The 20,000-nt window shown below is 37.3% G+C and overlaps 1 protein-coding gene across 2 annotated transcripts in view; it reads right to left on the reverse strand.

Moving 5' to 3' along the window:
* Window positions 1-20,000, reverse strand: part of LOC144974063 (uncharacterized) — a 155,695-nt gene that overhangs the window by 5,950 nt on the left and 129,745 nt on the right. For both annotated transcript variants that reach the window (XM_078916962.1, XM_078916955.1), the window contains 4 exons: window positions 19,362-19,506; window positions 15,345-15,451; window positions 12,482-12,623; window positions 1-2,344 (listed from right to left, as the gene is read on the reverse strand). The exon at window positions 1-2,344 is cut by the window's left edge and continues 295 nt beyond it. In XM_078916962.1, coding sequence (XP_078773088.1) covers window positions 1-2,344; window positions 12,482-12,623; window positions 15,345-15,451; window positions 19,362-19,506 — 2,738 coding nt within the window. The remainder of the gene's footprint in view (window positions 2,345-12,481; window positions 12,624-15,344; window positions 15,452-19,361; window positions 19,507-20,000) is intronic.

Consider the following 20,000-nt stretch of genomic DNA (forward strand, 5'->3'; position numbering starts at 1 on the left):
AGAGCGTGGTTTTCGTTAGAATGATTACATGCATTGGAATCTACTGCTGTGTTCTGTAGACGACTTTTGACGTTGTAAATACCGGTGTCGGTGTTGACATTATAGTCGTCATAAATGTTGTTATTGTTGATATTATTGGGAATGGTGAGGGTAGTGGTGTCGGAGTTGAGTGAATAGATCATACCATTAATACCGTTTGAATTCGAAACAACCGTCTTTGCATTAGAAACATTTGTTTCATTTTGCGGTGGAACATCCAAAAAATTAGGAAGACTAGTGGTTCCTTGTACAGCTGCCTCTTCCTTTGTGAGATCTCGGTTCCCAGCCCCTACAAAATCCCTTTTGTTTCGATTATGTTCCTTTTTTATTCGCAAATCATCCACACAGTGATTTATCTGACCATGTTGTTTGGTAACGTTTCTAGTTCCAAGTTTGGCTCGCAGAAGTTCCTCAAAGTCCAGTAATTGTGACATATTGTCATTCCTGTTGGCATTCAGTTGGAAATTTGACATGGATTGTGACTTCTTTATTTCCGAGATATGATATGGTTCCAAATTGCTGTCATTTGAGGAAGATTCGTGTGACGCGATTGCCATTGCTTGAGAAATTAAGTTATTATCATGTTGTAAACCATTAATGTTGGATGTGACGATGGTATTATTCATATGTATGCTGTTATTATTGTTTATACCGGTATTGCTCTTAATTGCAGAAACAACGGGAGATGAGATATCGTTCCTCAACAAGAAAATATTACTTCCGTTAACTACCGGATGAGAAACGATGGGAACGAGGTCTCCGGTGGTAAGAGAGGAAACCGGAACTGAATTTGGTATGGAAATTATTGTTGGGTTGTGGGACAAGTTGACCACTTCTGATTGCATTGGAGTTCCGTTTAAGTTTCCAAGATTGTCAATAGCATTGTTTTCAAAGCCTCGCGTAAAACGATTAAGTGGGATGATTGTTGGATTAATGACAATATTTGAGTTGGATGAAAGAGGGTTCTGTCGACCGTTTGCGGTATAGACTATGATTTGGGGATCGACACTAGGCTCCAGCTGAGATACGGGGATGGCCATTTCATTCTCTACAGGAGATTGAGAGTTGCCCTCGGCGTAGGGCGATGATTGAGGGTTGTTGTACTGTTGCGGGAAATTGACTTTGGTTAAGGTGTGAAAATTTTGAATTTCTTCGATATTCACATTATTAGGGAAAGATTCTTCATTCGTATTTATTATTCCATTTTTTTCAACTTTAACTATTCTAGCTTGTTGGCTGATCAATGGCTCATCGTTTTCTAAATAATCGAAAACATGAATGTCGGCCCCCGGAAGATGTTGTTGTCGTTGTAGTTGTTGTTGTTGTGTCTGATGATGCTGTTGATGAGAAACGCTTGGAGGCTGTTGTTGTTGTTGTTGTTGTTGTTGTTGTTGTAGCTGCTGCTGTTGTTGTTGTTGAACATGACACAGATCTGAATGAGGACCCGGACTGGTGTGCTTTGGTGTCGAATTATTACGGGCACTATTGAGGTGATTATCGCTATAAAAGTGTCGAGGTTGTTGTTGTTGTTCTTGATGTTGTTGTTGTTGAGGATGAAGATGATTTTGATGTGCCTGTTGTAAGTTTATTACTAGGTTATTGTTGTCTGACACCACATTACCTCCAGGACTAGTTTGGCGGGATTGGCGTGGGCTTAGAGAATGTCGGATATCCGGCGATTCCATAACTCTAATATTCCCGTCAACTGATTGTGCATTCGTTAGGACCATAGACCCACTGCCGATATCAGACGTCGCCAAAACCCCATGAGGCACTTGCTGATCGGAGGAATCCGATATGACAGACCCCCCTACGTCCCAATCCTCAACCGTCATGGAGTCGTGTAGAAGAGTTCCCAAACTGAATCCACTACTCGCTGACTGCACTTCCTGGGGATGCTGCTTCTGCTGCTGTTGTTGCTGTTGTTGTTGTTGTTGCTGCTGCTGGTGGTGGTGGTGGTGATGTGAACGGTGCATGGTCATTTCATCATGCTGTTGTTGGTTGATGTGCTGCTGCTGGTGATGTTGGTGAGGATTATGTTGTTGCATGTGGTCAGTGATTTGATGGGAGTGTTGGTGATCGCCGGCCTGTGGCTTGTACATATCCTGGTCATCACTCTCGTCTTGTCCGTAGTCATCGACGTAAATTGATGAGTTTTCGGAGTAACCAGAAGGTTGTCTGTCTCCGGGTGTTAGCGACTGCCTTGTATATCCATTTCTACGTCCCGAAATCAAAACTTTGTTGTTGTTGATTTTTGAGGAACGGAAAACCAGATCTCCCTTCTTTGGACGCCCCATCTTGATTGCTGTAGATGAATAAATAATGAGATATGATTAAGGTATAAATTTGTAAAAATATCAAGATGTTTCATGAAAATGTATTTGTGTAAGCAATATCAAAGGTCAAGAATTTCTTTTTAAGGCAAGAAAGTTTTGGTGCTATAGTTTTATGTGTGTGTGTGTGTGTGTGTGTGTGTGTGTGTGTGTGTGGGTGCGTGTATAATGGTATGTGTGTGTGTGTGAGTGATAATGCAAAAAAACATGTTTCCTTCCTTTCATGCCATTACAATAAAAAGCTTTGACAAACCTAAAAAAGAGACTTGAAAAAGAGTATGAGGATAGTACTAGAAGCAGAAAAGGAAGGTCTGAAGAAGCCTTGAGATGAGCAAACGGTAGAACTATGTGCGACTACTAAGCGGTCGTGTAATATGATTGGGTTCGAGTCCCCTCTGGAAAAGACTCTACTCACATTCTTTCACCGTGCTCAGGTGTATAATGAGCACCTGCCCGTCAACAGCGTTGTCACTCTTTGGAAAATATGATATAGTGCCTAACATGTGTCATCTATCGTCCTACATGCTAAGTGTTGTTGTTAGCTGCGGACCTCTTGTAGAGCGTTTTGGACACGTTTAGTGGAAAATGCTCTGTATAAATGCTCACGTTTTTGAAATAAAAAACGTTTTTAGAAAATAGCTATTTAAACATATCTGAGTCGGTTAGGAAAATGGTACATAAGAGGTTTCACCCCAAATCAGACAATTTAAACCGATGTGCGACCATTGAAATCAATATAAGATGTGTTGAAAACGAAGTAAATCAATTTTTCAAAAGTCACATCATTAATAGCCCAATAGATTTAGTGTTTGACCCTGAAGAAATTGGTACCAAGCCAGTTTATATTCTGATGAAACTAGACAATGTTCTGAGAATCTCATGAAAAATTCACCTGAATCAGTCCATGTAGAACAAATAATAACCGTTCTAAAGTCTTTCTCAAAATTCAGTAAACCATTCGTCGTTATTTCATAGCTCTCACTTTCAAGATTTATAAACAAAAATAATTAAAATAAGTGTATAACAGGCTGTTAAGTTGTCATGGCTTGTATTTAGTTGACACCATCAGTGTATCATACATATTTCAATAAGTCTATTCGTCTTATCATTGATTCAGTAGATGTTTGAGAAATCTTTTCCAATCTTTTCCTGTTTGCTCAGCACTATATAACGGACTCGCTATACAAAATACACTAAGTATATTTGAAAAAGAACGACATTTACTCTATCAACAATTATCTTTCTGCTATCATGTGATGATTATCACGATGATGACGATGATGATGATGACGATGATGAGGTTCATCATCATCATCAACATCAACATCATTATATCATCATCACCATCATCAACATCATCGTCGTCGTCGTCATCATCATCATCATCATTATCATCATTATAGCAACAGGAGCAACAACAGGAGCACTATCACCTCCATCAAGAGCATGAAACATTTCCTTCTCTCAGCATTTCTCAGAAACACCCTCAAACAATTATCCACCATGGCTTGGACCAATTTTGAACCAATCATAATCTCGTCCAACACCACGATGACCGTTGACCACTGTTAAGATTAAATACGCATAAAAATTATGTAGATCACTGCCACGATTACAGCATGCTAAATTCATTTCATCATTTTCCATTTGAGCCAGTGGTCATCCTTATGTCAAGAGCCGGAGAAGATGACACAAACTCGGACAAGATGGAGTGGATTTATCGATGGCCTATGCCACAGCCGAAGTGAAGAGCCAAAGCAAGGAAATAAGCCCTTTGGGAGTAATTCTTCAGAGCCACAAGGATCGTGGAGCCGAAATGTATCCCCTTTAAACGAACATTATCAATTGCCTGCGGCCCTTTGGTCAGAATGATAGTCTGTACTTTGGTGTATTTTGGTGTAGATCTAACAGACCCAGCTATACAATCAGTGCATCGAGGCATTATTATTATTATTATTATTATTATTATTATTATTATTATTATTATTATTATTATTATTATTATTATATATTATTATTATATTATTATTATTATTATTATTATTATTATTATTATTATTATTATTATTATTATTATTATTATTATTATTATTATTTACATTTCAACTTTTATTATCTTTAGATTGATTCTTTAAATTACAAAGTTTTATTCAACTGTCTTTTCCTTTTCTTTATTTATTTCCTTTGTTAAAAAAAACTGTTTATGTAAATATTTATATATTTCCGAATTTTTGACAAAATAACTTCTCAGTACCCCCCCCCCCCCCCCCCCCCCCCCCCTTCCCACCACCACCACCACCATCACAACATTTTCATCACTACCATCAACAAAACGACTACCATCATGGGCACCATCCACAAGTCTACCATTACCATCAGACCTACTGCAATTTTACCCACCACCACCACCACCACCACCTCAACCACCGAAATAAATAGCAGACCATCGTCGCATTTCATTTTCGCGTCATCATGTCCACAAGCCTTATCATTTTCAATGATACCACGTCAACGTTAGTACCATTGCCACCATCAAAATCTAGTTTTCTACACAAAAGAGCACATAAAGGGACATCACTCCAAGGGGATCGATCGGGAACAGCTGTCGATTTTCCAGCCTTATGTCAACAGTGAAGACTGTGCGGTGTCGAGACGAACCGATTCAAAATGAATGTCAAGAAAATTGCGAGAAAATAATACTGCGAGCAAAACTCAATAACAAGGCTGAGTAGATTATACGCACTTGAAGAAATCAAAGCGTGAGTTTTGAGGGGGAGGAGTATGTAAGGGGTGCAACGAGGGATGATAGTATACATATGTTATACTTTCAGGGTGGGAGAATAGATGGAACGAAATTGACGTCACTCAGCTCTTTGTTATTGTTTTTAAGCAGCCACCAAATTCTACATATCAGATCAGACTATAAACGTTTAAGGATACATAATATTATAGTATTGTGCGTTGGTACGTTATATCTGGCTGGCGGGTGTTATAAGTTTTTAAAGTTTTTTGGTTTGTTTGTTTTTGGCTAAGCGCACAGCATAAATCGAGAAAGGCGAAGGAGATAGCTTCGTATAATTTGGATGAGTATCTGAATGTGACTTTGTGTGTGTGTGTGTGTGTGTGTGTGTGTGTGTGTGAGAGAGAGAGAGAGAGAGAGAGAGAGGGAGAGAGAGAGAGAGAGAGAGAGAGAGAGAGAGAGAGAGAGAGAGAGAGAGAGAGAGAGAGAGGGTGTGGAGGGAAGCGAAAGAGGGAAAGTTAGGACATTATTTAATAATAGCAGATGTGCATGAGTATTCATTGGACGTCAATGTATTCAATCTGTGTTTTTTTTTTTCTTCGTTTTTGCAATTCGTATTCATGATAGTCTTAATGAGCATAATATGTAGGTACATAAATGTTTGATTAAAACAGTGGAATAATATTGCATTCTTTCACGGGTTTGGATTTATTAAATGAGTTATTTATATCGCGGCAAATAACTCACGAGCTTGCGAATGAGTTATTCCGATTTTTTTTTTAAAAAAAGGGAATTTAATAGTTTTGAATACATGGCAGTTGTAACTTCGATTCACCTTTTGTATTGTTCTACATCTGCTTGAATGACAGTTTGACCGACCCCCCCCCCCCCCCCCCCCCCCCCCCCCCCCCCCCCCAAAAAAAAAAAAGAAGTTGGATTTAGGATTCATGCGCACCAAAAGATTACTTTTAATCGCCAATCAGCTGTCTTTAACACCATAGTTTAAACCAATAATATATGCACAACTCTACAGTAACTGTAAGCGTTGAACAAAGCGTTATTCAACGATTGCGTATTTAGTAAAACGTGATAGCGGGCAGGGAGGTCCATACTGTGTCTTCTATCCCCTTATATCTGTTTTCCAACATGCTTTCTGTCTTTGTCTTGAAATGAGGTTACTTGATTTTGTCCTGGCCCTGGTTGGAGTCTTGGCTGGGAGGGAAACAGTCAAATGCATAGTTATTGTTTTGGGAGATGATATTTTTTTCCTTCTAAATCATCTCACTGTTATGTATTATTATATTTGTTATTTTTAGTGTATAATGTAAGCATTTGAGTGTATTCCTCTCTGTTGGATTTTGTGCTTGTGTCCGGATGAGACTTATAGGTGGTCTCAAACTAAATCCTTTGATAGTGTGCTCTTGGAATCTACATCTGATCCCTATTTGTTCCCAGTTCCCCTTTGTCTTACCTTTTCTTGGGTGCTTTAATTGTAATTCTAGAACTTTTTACTATTCATTTTCTTCCTTTTTACTGGCTCTGATATAACCTAAATGTGTTGCAAGCGCCGTAAAACCCTTAAAAACAAACAAAAAACATAAAACGTGATAGGGTTTTTCCAATGGAAGGGGTAATAATACGTGATATTCAAGCACAAAAACATTGTAAGCTATCTACCACGTCACAAGATGATTTTAATGCTGGCCTGTGAAATCTCTTATTTATAGTTGGCCTTGATTTTGATCCAAACATACAAAAGTAAATCAAAGCCGAATCACACCATGACGCGTGCTAGCATCAGATGTTTGATATTGTATTATGGATGGGTGATAAATATAGATCCATATCACGGCGCCTTTTATATCAGCAAATTAAATATGCACGCGTCGATCCATATCATTGAAATATAAAACAATAGAGAGCAGGGCCGGCTCTTGTGAAGAGTTTCTATTACTAGATATAGAAAATTACTAGCCATTCCAGTAATAAGCCTAGGTGAAGCCAGTTACTTTAAAAATCGGATCGAGTGAGATTTATTCTGGTCATTTATTCTGCACAGCCGACGCATAATGAGGCTTTAGCCTTGAAATGTGCATTGACCAAATCAATTATTTTGTGCTGAAAAGAAATCACTCTTCATAGTATTCGAACACAAAAAAAAAAAAAAAATAAAAAAAAATAAACCCCATCATCGACGCATTTCGATTTTGTTCAGTTTAATTTTCTATTTGATATTCTACACCACTTAACACGATGAATCAAGAATGCTTCCGCACATCCGCACATCAATTCTATTTTCTGCACCGACTTTTGATTTCATTTGAACTTGTTTTAATCGTTCCCAAACACATAAAAAAAAAACGAATGGTACTTTAGATAAACTAGAATAGTCATCAGAATTTTTAATTATTTTTTTGGACAATGTGGTTAATAGTTGTCTCTACCATTCTTTGTCATCGTATATATCTTCCAAAGCGAAGCTCTCCGAACAATGGCCGCAATAACTTTTTTTCGTTGACGATCGAAGTAACCCAGTAAAACGATTCTTACATTAATTCTATATCGCGGGAATAATTAAGATTTAAGGTCAAATTTAATATAGGTGAGCCTTGAAGCTAGTAGGCTAGTAAGCTAGTATTACGGCTATGTGGTCTTGTGGCCTGGCATTCGCCTACGTAAGAGGAGACACTGGGTGGCTGCGAATCGGCTTCGGTCGAGGAGCTGCCTAACAGCGCTGCATCAGTGGGGACTTTCCACTTGTCCCACATGTACCCAATGTGGGCAAGAACCCGAAACGGCAGAGCATCTAGTTGAACGGTGTGTTGTGACGATGCTACCTGGCGGGTTCGCGACGGTGCACGAATGCGGACCGGACTTTGCTGATTGGGTCGATCGTCATAACATAGTAGTGTGAGAACCATAAGAGGCTGCTGCCTACGGACCGGAAGGTCCAGGGTTCGAATCCCGTTATGAGCGGCGCATAGAGCGACAAGAAACTTACGGGCTCCATGCATATGCATGCAATGTCAAAGTCAAGTCGGTAAATATGGCATTTGAGTATTGATGGTATGCGTAGCCTTCAAAGTTAGAATGAATTTAATGAAGCATAGTCACCTGACTCAAAATGGAAGCTGCGAAAACCCGTGCCAAATTTAAGACATATTAAATATAAAAATAATATGAGCGAGAGGAAGGTTACCGACTTGACATACTTGTCTGCTATTGAAACTCTTTATCTTTATCCACTCTGGAAGTTTCCTCTTTTTGTATTTTAGTTTCGGGTAACCTCGTAAAGAGTCTCTTCTATGGCTGTCACATTAATTCTAAGTCGCTGGGATAAGATTTGAGCTCAAATCTAATTTTAGTCTGAGCCTTGTTAGTAAGCTAATAGTGAGGTTATTTGCTCTTGTGGCAAGACACTCGCCTCCGGACTTGAAGGTAATGGGTTCGAGTTCAGCTCTGAGTGGCCGATAGTTGAGTGTTAGAAAAACGGTCTTATTCTATTCTCTCAGTGTATTCTGGTGTAAAATGAATACCTGGCTGTTAACAGCAGTTCTCTGTCGAAAAAAAAAGGTTATAATATCACCTTACAAACGTCATGTCTCATTCTGCATGTTTAGTGTTTCTGCTGGCTAGGAACCCCTTGTAACGTGCTTTACGCACGTTTAGTTTTCTCACTCTTCTCCTCTTCGTTCTACTCATCCTCCTCATCCTCTTTCTTCACATTCTTCATATTCTCCTCCACCTCCTTCCCCTTCCTCTTCCTGCAGTTTAATTCATTTGACATCATTTGGTATTAAACTAGGCCCATAAGTGAGTTCGGATGTCAGACCTGTATATATGTGCAAGTCGTGGTATACACAAAGCACATAATCGTAAGCAAACATCGAGACCTATCAAGTGCGAAAGTATTTGTCGATAGACAATTTCATTGATTGTCTATATTGATTGTCTATAAGAAAATATAAAAAAAATACTTCAATTGTGATAATTGCAATATTGTGGTATTGATAATGATACATTGGTTCCCGGCAATAACAAACGAGTTACAATAATCGCAGCATTTATAATGATAATCGATATGATCTCATAATAATAGAAATGATAATTGTAGGGTGTCGTCGGTGTGAGTCAGTTAAAAGCTTATGATACGCATAAGTTTTCTTTCCTTTTTTTTATGAATCAAAATATTTTCGTCGTAAAACAAAAACAAAAAAAAAAGAAAGAAAGCAAGCAGAACATTGAGGGCTAAAAACGTTAGCTTATTCCGTTTTTTTTTTTTTGGGGGGGAGGGGGTTTTGGGGGGGGGGGGGGGGGGGTTTGGTGGCGTTTAACAGATAGTAACAAATGCTGGCTAACCTTTTTATTAACTGTATGATAAAGTATGATCTTTCCACTGGATCTAAAGAAACCCAACTACATTCATTGCCACTGGTGAGTAGACAAGGGGGGGGGGGGGGGTCATAAAAAATACCTATCCAATCCTGAATCAACATCAGCCTCTTTGCTTACGATGCCAGTGCTCTAGCATTTGAGACATCGGATATCTCAAGTTTCATAATAGGTATCAAATGTTTTCACTGGTTATTGTCTTCACGCCGAAAGAATCATTTTTAACTCTCTCCTGGCCAGCAATTTTCAGGATTTTCCCCAAAACTTCACAACCAACACAAAATTATATTTAATTTTTTATCACTCAAACACAATAGCAGTAAAATAATTGCGATAAATCATTTCTTTAGCAAAACAGATATGCTCTACAACACACTGTTTATTTTCTTTACATTTAAGATGTATTTTAAGATGAATTTTGATTGGCTTTGGCCATTTATAGACAAATATAGAAAAGTCCGGATTGGTGGTGGGGGTGGGGGGGGGGGATGGGTCCCGATAGCTCAGTTGGTGTAGTAATAGCTTCACACGCAAAGAAAGTGACCGAGATCGATTCGGGTGAAGTCGAGATATTTTTTCTACCCCCCCCCCCCTCCTACCCTTGTCCACTCAGCAGTGATTGGGTAGCGGGTTTGTTAGATCTGGTGGAAAGTACTTTGCGAAAGACTAGCGAACTATCCAAAGGGTAGCAAGCAATTGCTATTGTCCCTTTCAAGCTATAGAAACTGGGATAAACTCCGGTCCATTGACCTAATGGGTCTGAAGGACTACTTTGTTTTCAGCCATTTCATTCCATTCGTATATGAAGCAATTTTTTTTTTCTTCTGGCGCTTGTCAGAAGAACATAGTTTAAATTAAGTATGGGGCGTCTCATCAGATTTTAGGGCATTTCTCCGCACTCTGGAAAACCCCATATTTTAACATTTGGCCAGAAAACTCGTCCTTCAAATATCGATCGATTTAAATGACCCTCATCTTGAAAAAAAAACCAAACTCTCAAACTTCGCGAAGTCCCAGGTTTGAGAGGTTTTTTTTTCTAAGATGAGGATCATTTAAATCGATCGATAATTGAAGGACGAGTTTTCTGGCCAAATGTTAAAATATGGGTTTTTCCAGAGGACGGCAGATTTAGTTTGACTTTTCTTTCCCCACACTCTCCATCACTTTCTTCCTTTTTTCTCTACGCCACAGAACCATAATAAAGTCTTTTATGCACATGTTCTTAGCTCCATAACCAATTCAGATAATCATAGCCTCTACCAATACGTCTGGTATTAACCCTTTACTCGAATATTCGATTTTACTCTTATCTAACATCGGGTTCTTGCCGTTTTCACGAAGAGCGCAGTAACAGCAATGCCTAAATGAAGTCATAGTTGCATCGCTGTAATTGGACTTTTTATAAAAACCTAGCGCTATAAACAAAACAAGAGAAATAATGCTAGAAAATATAATTCGAAAGAAATTCGATCTCGCCGTGAAAGGGTTTAAACCAACCCCCCCCCCCCCCCCCAATCTCTTCTCTTCTAGTACTCTACGAATATTTTCCCCATATCCTTGCCAAGGGCCAATCCTTCCATCAAGATAAAGATCAAATATTTGACCGGAGATTATTCCTGTTCACTCAATTTTGATATGCAAACTATTTCATTGATTTTTTTTCTTCTTCTCCCTTTTATCCAGGAAACACTTAAACACCATCGGTTAATATTAAGGATTCTTATACAACCGAGTCTCGCAAACAACTCCATTTCGACACGCTTTAAAGATAGTGTAGATATTATTATTATTATTATTATTATTATTATTATTATTATTATTATTATTTAATATATATACAAATAATAGTAATATATAATAATAATATAAATAATAATAATAATAATAATAATATAATAATAATAATAATAATAATAATAATAATAATAATAATAATAATAATAATAATAATAATAATAATAATAACCAAAAAAAAAAAAAGAGAGAGAGAGAGAGAGAGAGAGAGAGAGAGAGAGAGAGAGAGAGAGAGAGAGAGAGAGAGAGAGAGTTTTTTCATTGTACATATATATAATACATTTGCCTGATCTATCTATCTATCTAGCTATCTCTCTCTCTCTCTCTCTCTCTCTCTCTCTCTCTCTCTCTCTCTCTCTCAGTCTCTCTCTGTATGTGTGTATATATTTTTATGTGAGTGTGTGCGTGTGTGTGTGTGTGTGTGTGTGTGTGTGTGCATGTGCTTGTGTGATCAAAAAATATACATTTATTTCAACTCAAATGCTATAATTGAACATTTCATTTCAAGGTTGTTTCACCGCAACATAATGGAGTTTGAAGACGACTGGGCACATAATAATATGGTAACAAGATGGTGCCATTTATGTAACCCATTAATTGCCTTACTCTGGAAAGACACGTACTTTAAAAAAAATGGCCATAAAATTCGTCCTTCAAATATTGATCGATTTAAAAGACCCTCATCTTGGAAAAAAAAAAACAAAAACAAAAAAATCAAAAAAACAAACAAACCCCTCTCAAACCTAGGACCTCGCGAAGTCATAGGTTTGAGAGTTTTTGCCAAGATGAGGGTTATATAAATCGATCGATAGCTGATTGAACTGACATACCCTTTGGATGATATAAACCAATTTCTAAGGAAGAAGTTATTTTGGCAAACTAAAAAAAAATAGCTTTATATAGCGCAATATCCACTAAATATACTCAAAGCGCTTTACAAGGGGTTCCTGGCCAACAGCAACATTTAACATGTAGGACGCCTATTAGGCGATATTACAATTTTTTCGGACAGAGACAACGCTGTAAACGGCCAGATACTCATTTTACACCTGGGTACAGCGAGAGAATGTGAGCAAAGAGACTTCTCCGGGGACTCAACTATGCACCGATCCGAAAGCGGGTGTCATACCACTAGATCACATAGCTGCAGTAAATCTAGTTTTATATTTAAAATAAAACTCACCTTCTCGGGACATTCCCTCGTAAACACATTTCTGATAACGACAGTATCGGCAGTTGTTGCGCATGCGTGGGTTGATGGAACATCTCATCTCTCCTTTACAGACATACGTCCTGTTTTCCTTGAGACCTCTTCGGAAGAATTTCTAGAGAGAGAGAGAGAGAGAGAGAGAGAGAGAGAGAGAGAGAGAGAGAGGGGGGGGGGGGGAAAGATGATGGTCATTAGGGTGACGTAGATAACGACAAAATGATAACGGTGGTGATGACGATGAGTAGAACAAAATTGGTGGTTGTGGTGGTGAGGATGTTGTTGATGATGATGATGATGATGACGATGAGGATAATGATGTTGGTGGCGATGGTGGTAGTGTTGTAAGGATGATGACGATGATTATGATAACGATGATGTCAATGAAGATGATGACGATCACGACAACAATAATAATGGTCATGATAATGTTGGAAGGATAAATGAATGTCGGTGTTGAGAGCGTAAATGATGGTAGTGCAGATAATATTTTATTGCACAAATTCGGTCAATTGCTGTTTTGGGTAATTTTCAAATTAATGGCGAGGTGGGGTAGTGAACGATAAGAAAATGTCACAGGGTCTATTAAATACATCTGGTTCATCAATTATACATAACCACCTGATGGCTGTTCCTTTTTTTATTTATTATTTTATTTTTTTAGACCCAGGCCATCCTATCTAATGACCCTCTTAATTAGTAACAATTTTATTTGTTAGGTTTATTATCAAATTCTCTAAATCAAACTTATGTTTAGTGGTAGTAGCAGTAGAAAGGCTTTGGCATTTACCTCTTCTGTATCGTTCGTTATAATTTTTGTTTGTTTGTTTGTTTGTTTGTTAAAGGATGAAATAAAAGATTGAAATATTAATGTTGTTTGAACAGTTCTTGTTCCTCTTCACAGTCTACCTCTGACTGAGATGTCATAGCCAATTTGACAATGACTAATCAAGTCCATTAGAACGATTAACCAGTTAACTGCTGTAATCTGGAAAAAAAAACACATATTTTAAAATTTGGTCAGAAAACTCTTCCTTCAAATATCGATCGATTTAAATGACCCTCGTCTTGACTAAAACTTTCAAACCTGGGAGGTCCCAGGTTTTAGAGTTTTTGCCAAGACGGGGGTCATCTAAATCGATCGATCGATATTTGAAGGACGGGTTTTCTGACCAAATTTTTAAACACGGGTTTTTCCATACGACAGTTAACTGGTTAATAACAATACATGGGCGTAATAGGTGCTGTGTTGATCTTCCCAAAGGCCGGAAATAAGTGAAGCATCATTGCTTTAAAAAAAAAAAAAAAAAAAAAAAAAAAAAAAAAAAAGGGGGGGGGGGGGGGGGGGGGAGCTATGTGACCTTATGGTATGACGCTCGCCATCGGACTCGAGTCAAGTTTTGAGAGACGCATAGTTGTGTTCTTTTATTTTAAAAAAAAGGCTCTTAACTCATTAACAGCCTTGCCTCTGTCATACAAAAATACACCCCCCCCCCCCCCCCCCCCCCCCAAAAAAGAAAAAAACAACAAAAAACAAACAAAAACAACCAACAACAAACAAACAAACAAACAAACCGATATCGCATAATATGCAACATGTCTTGTCCTAGATGTTAAGTGTTGTTGTTAGCTATGGACCCCTTTTAAAGCGCTTAGAGCATGTCTTGTGGATATTGCACACTAAATAAATGCTCATTTTTGTGCTCACGTTTTTGTTGTTGTTTTTTTTTTTTTTTTGTTTTTTTTTTTTTATTTTTTTTTTTTTTTGTTTGTTTGTTGTTGGTTTCGAAAATAAAATCATTACACTGGACTTTTGAAGAACAGTTATAGAAATTATTATATTAAACAAAGATAGAGTTAACGCAGTCTCGTAAAGGTGATACCGATGTACACATATTGGCAGGTCTGATGACCGATTGCAGTTATGAACTGGTTCAAGCATTGTTGTAATGAACAGTGTAATTAATTTATTGATTGATGAATGAATAAATGAATGAAAGAATTAATAAATAATAATAATAATAATAATAATAATAATAATAATAATAATAATAATAATAATAATAATAATAATAATAATAATAATAATAATAATAATAATAATAACAATAATAATATTAATGATGATGATGATGATGATGATGATGATGGTGGTGGTGGTAATGATGATGATGATAATAATAATAATAATAATAATAATAATAATTAATAATAATAATAATAATAATAATAATAATAATAATAATAATAATAATAATAATAATAATAATAATAATAATGACAAATATAAATAATGATAATAAAAAAATTCCCTTTAATCATACTCGAGGAGAATGTAGTTTTTAGTGCCTAGTCTAATGAAAGAAGATTGAAATAACCTAGGCGTCAGCTGCAACGCACTATATGCGTCCAATGGGATGATAGTCTTTGTTTTTTAAACTTCAAAAATAAAAACAACAAGAAAAAACCCCCAGAAAAACAAACAAACAACAACAACAAAATCAAAAACAAACAAAAAAAAACCCCCCAAAAAACAACAACTTATAATTGTTTTCATTCTGTTAAGTTTGAAAGTAAACTCAAGTTTGTTCATTGGTTTGTTCCTGCATAATAATATGTAACAGATTCATACGATGGAACCCACGTGTACATATTTGCAGGTCTGGTCATCGAATTCAATTATGGGCTTGATTTAACATTGATGTAATGGACAATACTGTGCGTTGGTTTGGGAGTATTTCCATTACAACAATTTGGACGATCAAACCTATAAATTAGTACGTGCTACGCGGGGCAGAATTCCTTAGCGTTTTGACTATGCTAATGGCACCATCTTTACCTTGCATCCCTCGCAGGTAGTCACTCCAAAGTGGACCCCATTGGCGATATCGCCGCAGACTTTACACAGCAACTGACCCTCTGCTGGTTCGACTGCCTCGGGCTTTTCTGGATAAATGAATGTAGAAATTGAAATTAGACACGGAAGTATATGTCCTTTGTAATACACACACGCGCACAAACACACACACACACACACACACACACACACACACACACACACACAGAGCATATATAGAGGTACCGACAACGTATTTGAAGCTGTGCAAAAATATCGTTTTTGTGTCGTTCGCCATAAAAAAAAAACAACACAATAATAGGTTATTGGAAATAAAAAAACAAGCACGAAAAAAAAGTTTTCAGTTGAATAATGTTTTAAAAAGCACGAAAATAGTCAATCTAGCGATTCTTTCCTATTTTCTCCAAAAAAACTCAGTGTTGGAATGGCTTGTCGCGAACGTCATAAAAACGAACTTTTGACACACCTCAATTGCCCAAAGGTTCATTAACACTTTAAAAAAAAAACTAGACCTAACTAAAAAAAGAAATACACCAATTCCATTTCTTTTATCATCATGCTTTCTTCTATGAGAGAATCGTTTCAAGTTTATGACATGCATTGATTTCACCAAGTGTTCTGCCGTAATCTTGAAAAAAAAATAATACATTTTTTAAAATGTTGGCCACAAAAATTGTGCTTCAAGTATCAGAAAAGTGAGTGGAGCAGTGTTGATAATAACAAGAAATGAAGTGAGGAGGAAAGTGCCAGAAGACAATAGAGAATAAAAATGTCGCGGCGGCGTGGGGGCTCGAACCCGCGACCTTACTGGTACGACAATTCCGCCTGACCGGGGAGAGCGTGACTCCACTGTCTGAGCTATCCACACACACAAAAAAAGTGGTTTCAAACGCTATGTCTATCTTGAGCAGCTCTCCCGACTTCTAGGAGTCTGTCATGAGTTCAACACACACAAATGTCGCAAAGTTTGTTAGCCAGCATTTAAGCTTAATGTAAGCTTATTCTCAACACAAACATGTAACAGAAACGATTGAGACATTGAGTAGGCTCCGGTATTTGGGTTGAAAATTCACTCAGAAAAGTGAGAGGAGCAGGCACTTATATTTATAATAACAAGAAATTAAGTGAGTAGGAAAGTGCCAGAAGACAATTAGAGAATAAAAAAGTTTGCTGCGGTGATGGGGGCTCGAACCCGAGACCTTACTGGTACGACAAATATCGATCGATTAAAATGACTCATCTCGTCAAAAAACTCTCAAATTGGGACTGCAACGACGTCATATCGGAAATCCCAGGTTTGAGCGTTTTTGGCAAGATGGTCATTTTAATCGATATATATTTGAAGGTCGAGTTTTATGGCTAAAATGTTTTAAAATGTGTTTGTTTATTTTCTCAGACTACGGCAGTACTAGGGTCCAATTCCATGGCCTAATTCATGGAGAAAAAAAAACCACGACCAAAAAAACGGGGACGAAAATAACTAAATAAAATAAAAATTTGACTTGCACTGGCTGTCTCCAAAAACACAAAATGCCAACAACAACAAAAAACTTTTTAAAAGGGTAGATAAAATACGTAAATATAGACGGCACGGCTGAACGGTGAATGGAATGATTTTAGACTTTTGGCATTTCCAAAAAAGAGTTGCGATATTTTTATCTACAATAATGGATATTATGATGTCAAGACTAACAATGCTGATGAGCACACCATAAATTCCACTGACGGACGAGGAAATGAACGAAACCATGAGGATGAATGACAATAATAAAGTGATGATGACAATGATGATGATGATGATGATGATGATGATGATGATGATGATGATGATGATGATGATGATGATGATGATGATGATGACCGAAATCGATCCCAGGTGAAGTCGAGATTTTTTTTCTGATCCCCCTGTATACCAGCAGTGAATGGGTCGCTGGGTCTGTTAGATCTGGCGAAAGGTATTTTGCGATAGACTAGCGTTCTATCCAAAGGGTAGCGAGCAATTGATAATGTCCAATTCACGCTATAGAAACCGGGATAAACTCCGGCTCCACGGACCTGATGGCTCTGAAGGACTACTTCAATGATGATGTTGATTATAATAAATTGATGATAATAAACAATAACAACAACAATAACAATGATAAAATTAATTCTAAACAATGCACACACTTTGTTAAAAGACTTTTTGTGTGAAAGTGTTAACATTCTACTCTGAGAGCTCCCTTACAGACACACATACACATAATCTCTCTCTCTCTCTCTCTCTCTCTCTCTCTCTCTCTCTCTCTCTCTCTCTCTCTCTCTCTCTCTCTTCTTCTTCTTCTTCTTCTTCTTCTTCTTCTTCTTCTTCTTCTTCTTCTTCTTCTTCTTCTTCTTCTTCTTCTTTTTCCCTTCTTCTTCTTCTCTTCTTCTTCTTCTCTTCTTCTTCTCTTCTTCCTTTTCCTTCTTCTTCTTCTTCTTCTTCTTCTTCTTCTTTCTTCTTCTTCTTCTTCTTCTTTCTTCTTCTTCTTCTTCTTCTTTCTTCTTCTTCTTCTTCTTTCTTCTTCTTCTTTCTTCTTCTTCTCTTCTTCTTCTTCTTTCTTCTTTTCTTCTTCTTCTTCTTCTTCTTCTTCTTCTTCTTCTTCTTCTTCTTCTTCTTCTTCTTCTTCTTCTTCTTCTTCTTCTTCTTCTTCTTCCTTGTTGTTGTTGTCCTTCTTCTTCTTCTTCTTCTTCTTCTTCTTCTTCTTCTTCTTCTTCTTCTTCTTCTTCTTCTTCTTCTTCTTCTTCTTCTTCTTCTTCTTCTTCTTCTTCTTCTTCTTCTTCTTCTTCTTCTTCTTCTTCTTCTTCTTCTTCTTCTTCTTCTTCTTCTTCTTCTTCCTTGTTGTAGTTGTCCTTCTTCTTCTTCTTCTTCTTCTTCTTCTTCTTCTTCTTCTTCTTCTTCTTCTTCTTCTTCTTCTTCTTCTTCTTCTTCTTCTTCTTTAAAGAAACCCAATTTAAAAACCCGTACGAGAACTAGCTACATATGAAACAGTGAGGCATGAACGACCACAATAAACCATCTTCATTCCATCCCGAGTCATTAAGAAGTACGTATTCAACTATTTTGGCCAGTAAACTCGCCCTTCAAAATATCGATCAATTAAAATGACCCTTATCTTGTAAAAGACAAAACAAAAAAACCCAAACAAAACAAACAAACAAATAAACAAAAAATCAACAATTCTGGCATCCGGAACTTCCCACGTCCCAGGTTTGAGAGTTTTTGACAAGATGAGGGTCATTTTAATCAATCGATATTCGGTAGGACGAGTATTCTGGCAAAAAAATTAAAGCCTGTTTATATTTTTAAAAAGTACTTCAGAACGTTGATTTCAATGTCGGTGAGGTCTGTATTAAAAGCTATAGATAGTTGTTTTATTTTACAGTGTATAACAGAAACAAATCTCGATATAATAAGATGTTCACGAACTAAAGCGTCAACTTTTAAATAAGGAGAAAAAAAGCGAAATAAATGTTGAAAGGATTCGTTAATTCGCGTTCTTAAAACAGTGAGGCCAAATTAACAAATTATAGCAGCTGGCAAAACACATTTTTCTTTCCATTATTTTTTAAATCAATTCTTACAATAAAAACTGCTTTAGTCCGTCATTGGGAGTCCCGATAGCTCAGTTGGTAGAGCACTCGCTTCACAAGCAAAGGGATAAAGATCGATCCCGGCTGACCCGGCTCCTGTCCATCCAGGAGTGAAAGTACTTTGCGATGCACTAGCGTCCTATCCAAAGGATAGAAAGCAATTGCATTTGTCCGTTTCACGCTATAGAAACCGAGATAAACCCCGGCTCTGAAGAACTACTTTTTTTTAGTCCGTCAAAATACAGGCAACAATGTGTTTGCAGATGTCATGATTTCAGAGGAAAAATGAAATCATCATCATTATCTGCACAGATTCTCGCACTTCCATATATTATCACCCAAGAAAATACTGTTTTTAGGAGATGGATCACATTTATTGATACTCACCTTTTCTGTACATCCCTGCATTGACACATTTCTGGAATCGACAGTGCTGGCACCGAACTCTTCCTCCTTTGAGGATGTCGCACTTCCCGTTACACTGACTAGTAAAATTTGGTTGTCCGTCCTTGGTACACCGGATGAAAAAACTCTGAAAAAAAAAAAGAATAGTATAAAGAATAGTATAAAGAATATTATACTGTGGGTTTGGCGGAAGAGGGACACGGATAGCTCAGTTGGTAGAGCACTCGCTGCAAACGCAAAAGGACCAAGACCGATATTTTTTCTGATCCGTGTCCACCCAGCAGTGATTGATTGGGTCGCTGGGTATTTTAGATCTGACGGAAAGTACTTTGCAATAGACTAGCGAGAAGCGTCCGATCCAAAGGGTAGAAAGTAATTGCTATTGTCCGTTCAATCCTGCTCTATTGTCAAAATGATCTGGTGGACTACTTTTGAGGAAAGAGGACTATAAGATTCTGTTGTCAGAGGCCAAAGGAGAGAAGAAAAAAATCACTAAATAAATATTGAGTTACAGAAAAAGTAGTAGATCTATTTCATGTTTCAGTTTTATGTCGCATAGTACTTCCCGAGGGCCCAGCTTTGAGAGTTTTCACCAAAATGAGGGTCCTTTAAACCGATCGA

The sequence above is a fragment of the Berghia stephanieae genome, chromosome 1 (assembly GCF_034508935.2).
Source record: "Berghia stephanieae isolate SIO BIC M18660-M18661 chromosome 1, UCSD_Bste_1.3, whole genome shotgun sequence".
Taxonomy (NCBI): domain Eukaryota; kingdom Metazoa; phylum Mollusca; class Gastropoda; order Nudibranchia; family Aeolidiidae; genus Berghia; species Berghia stephanieae.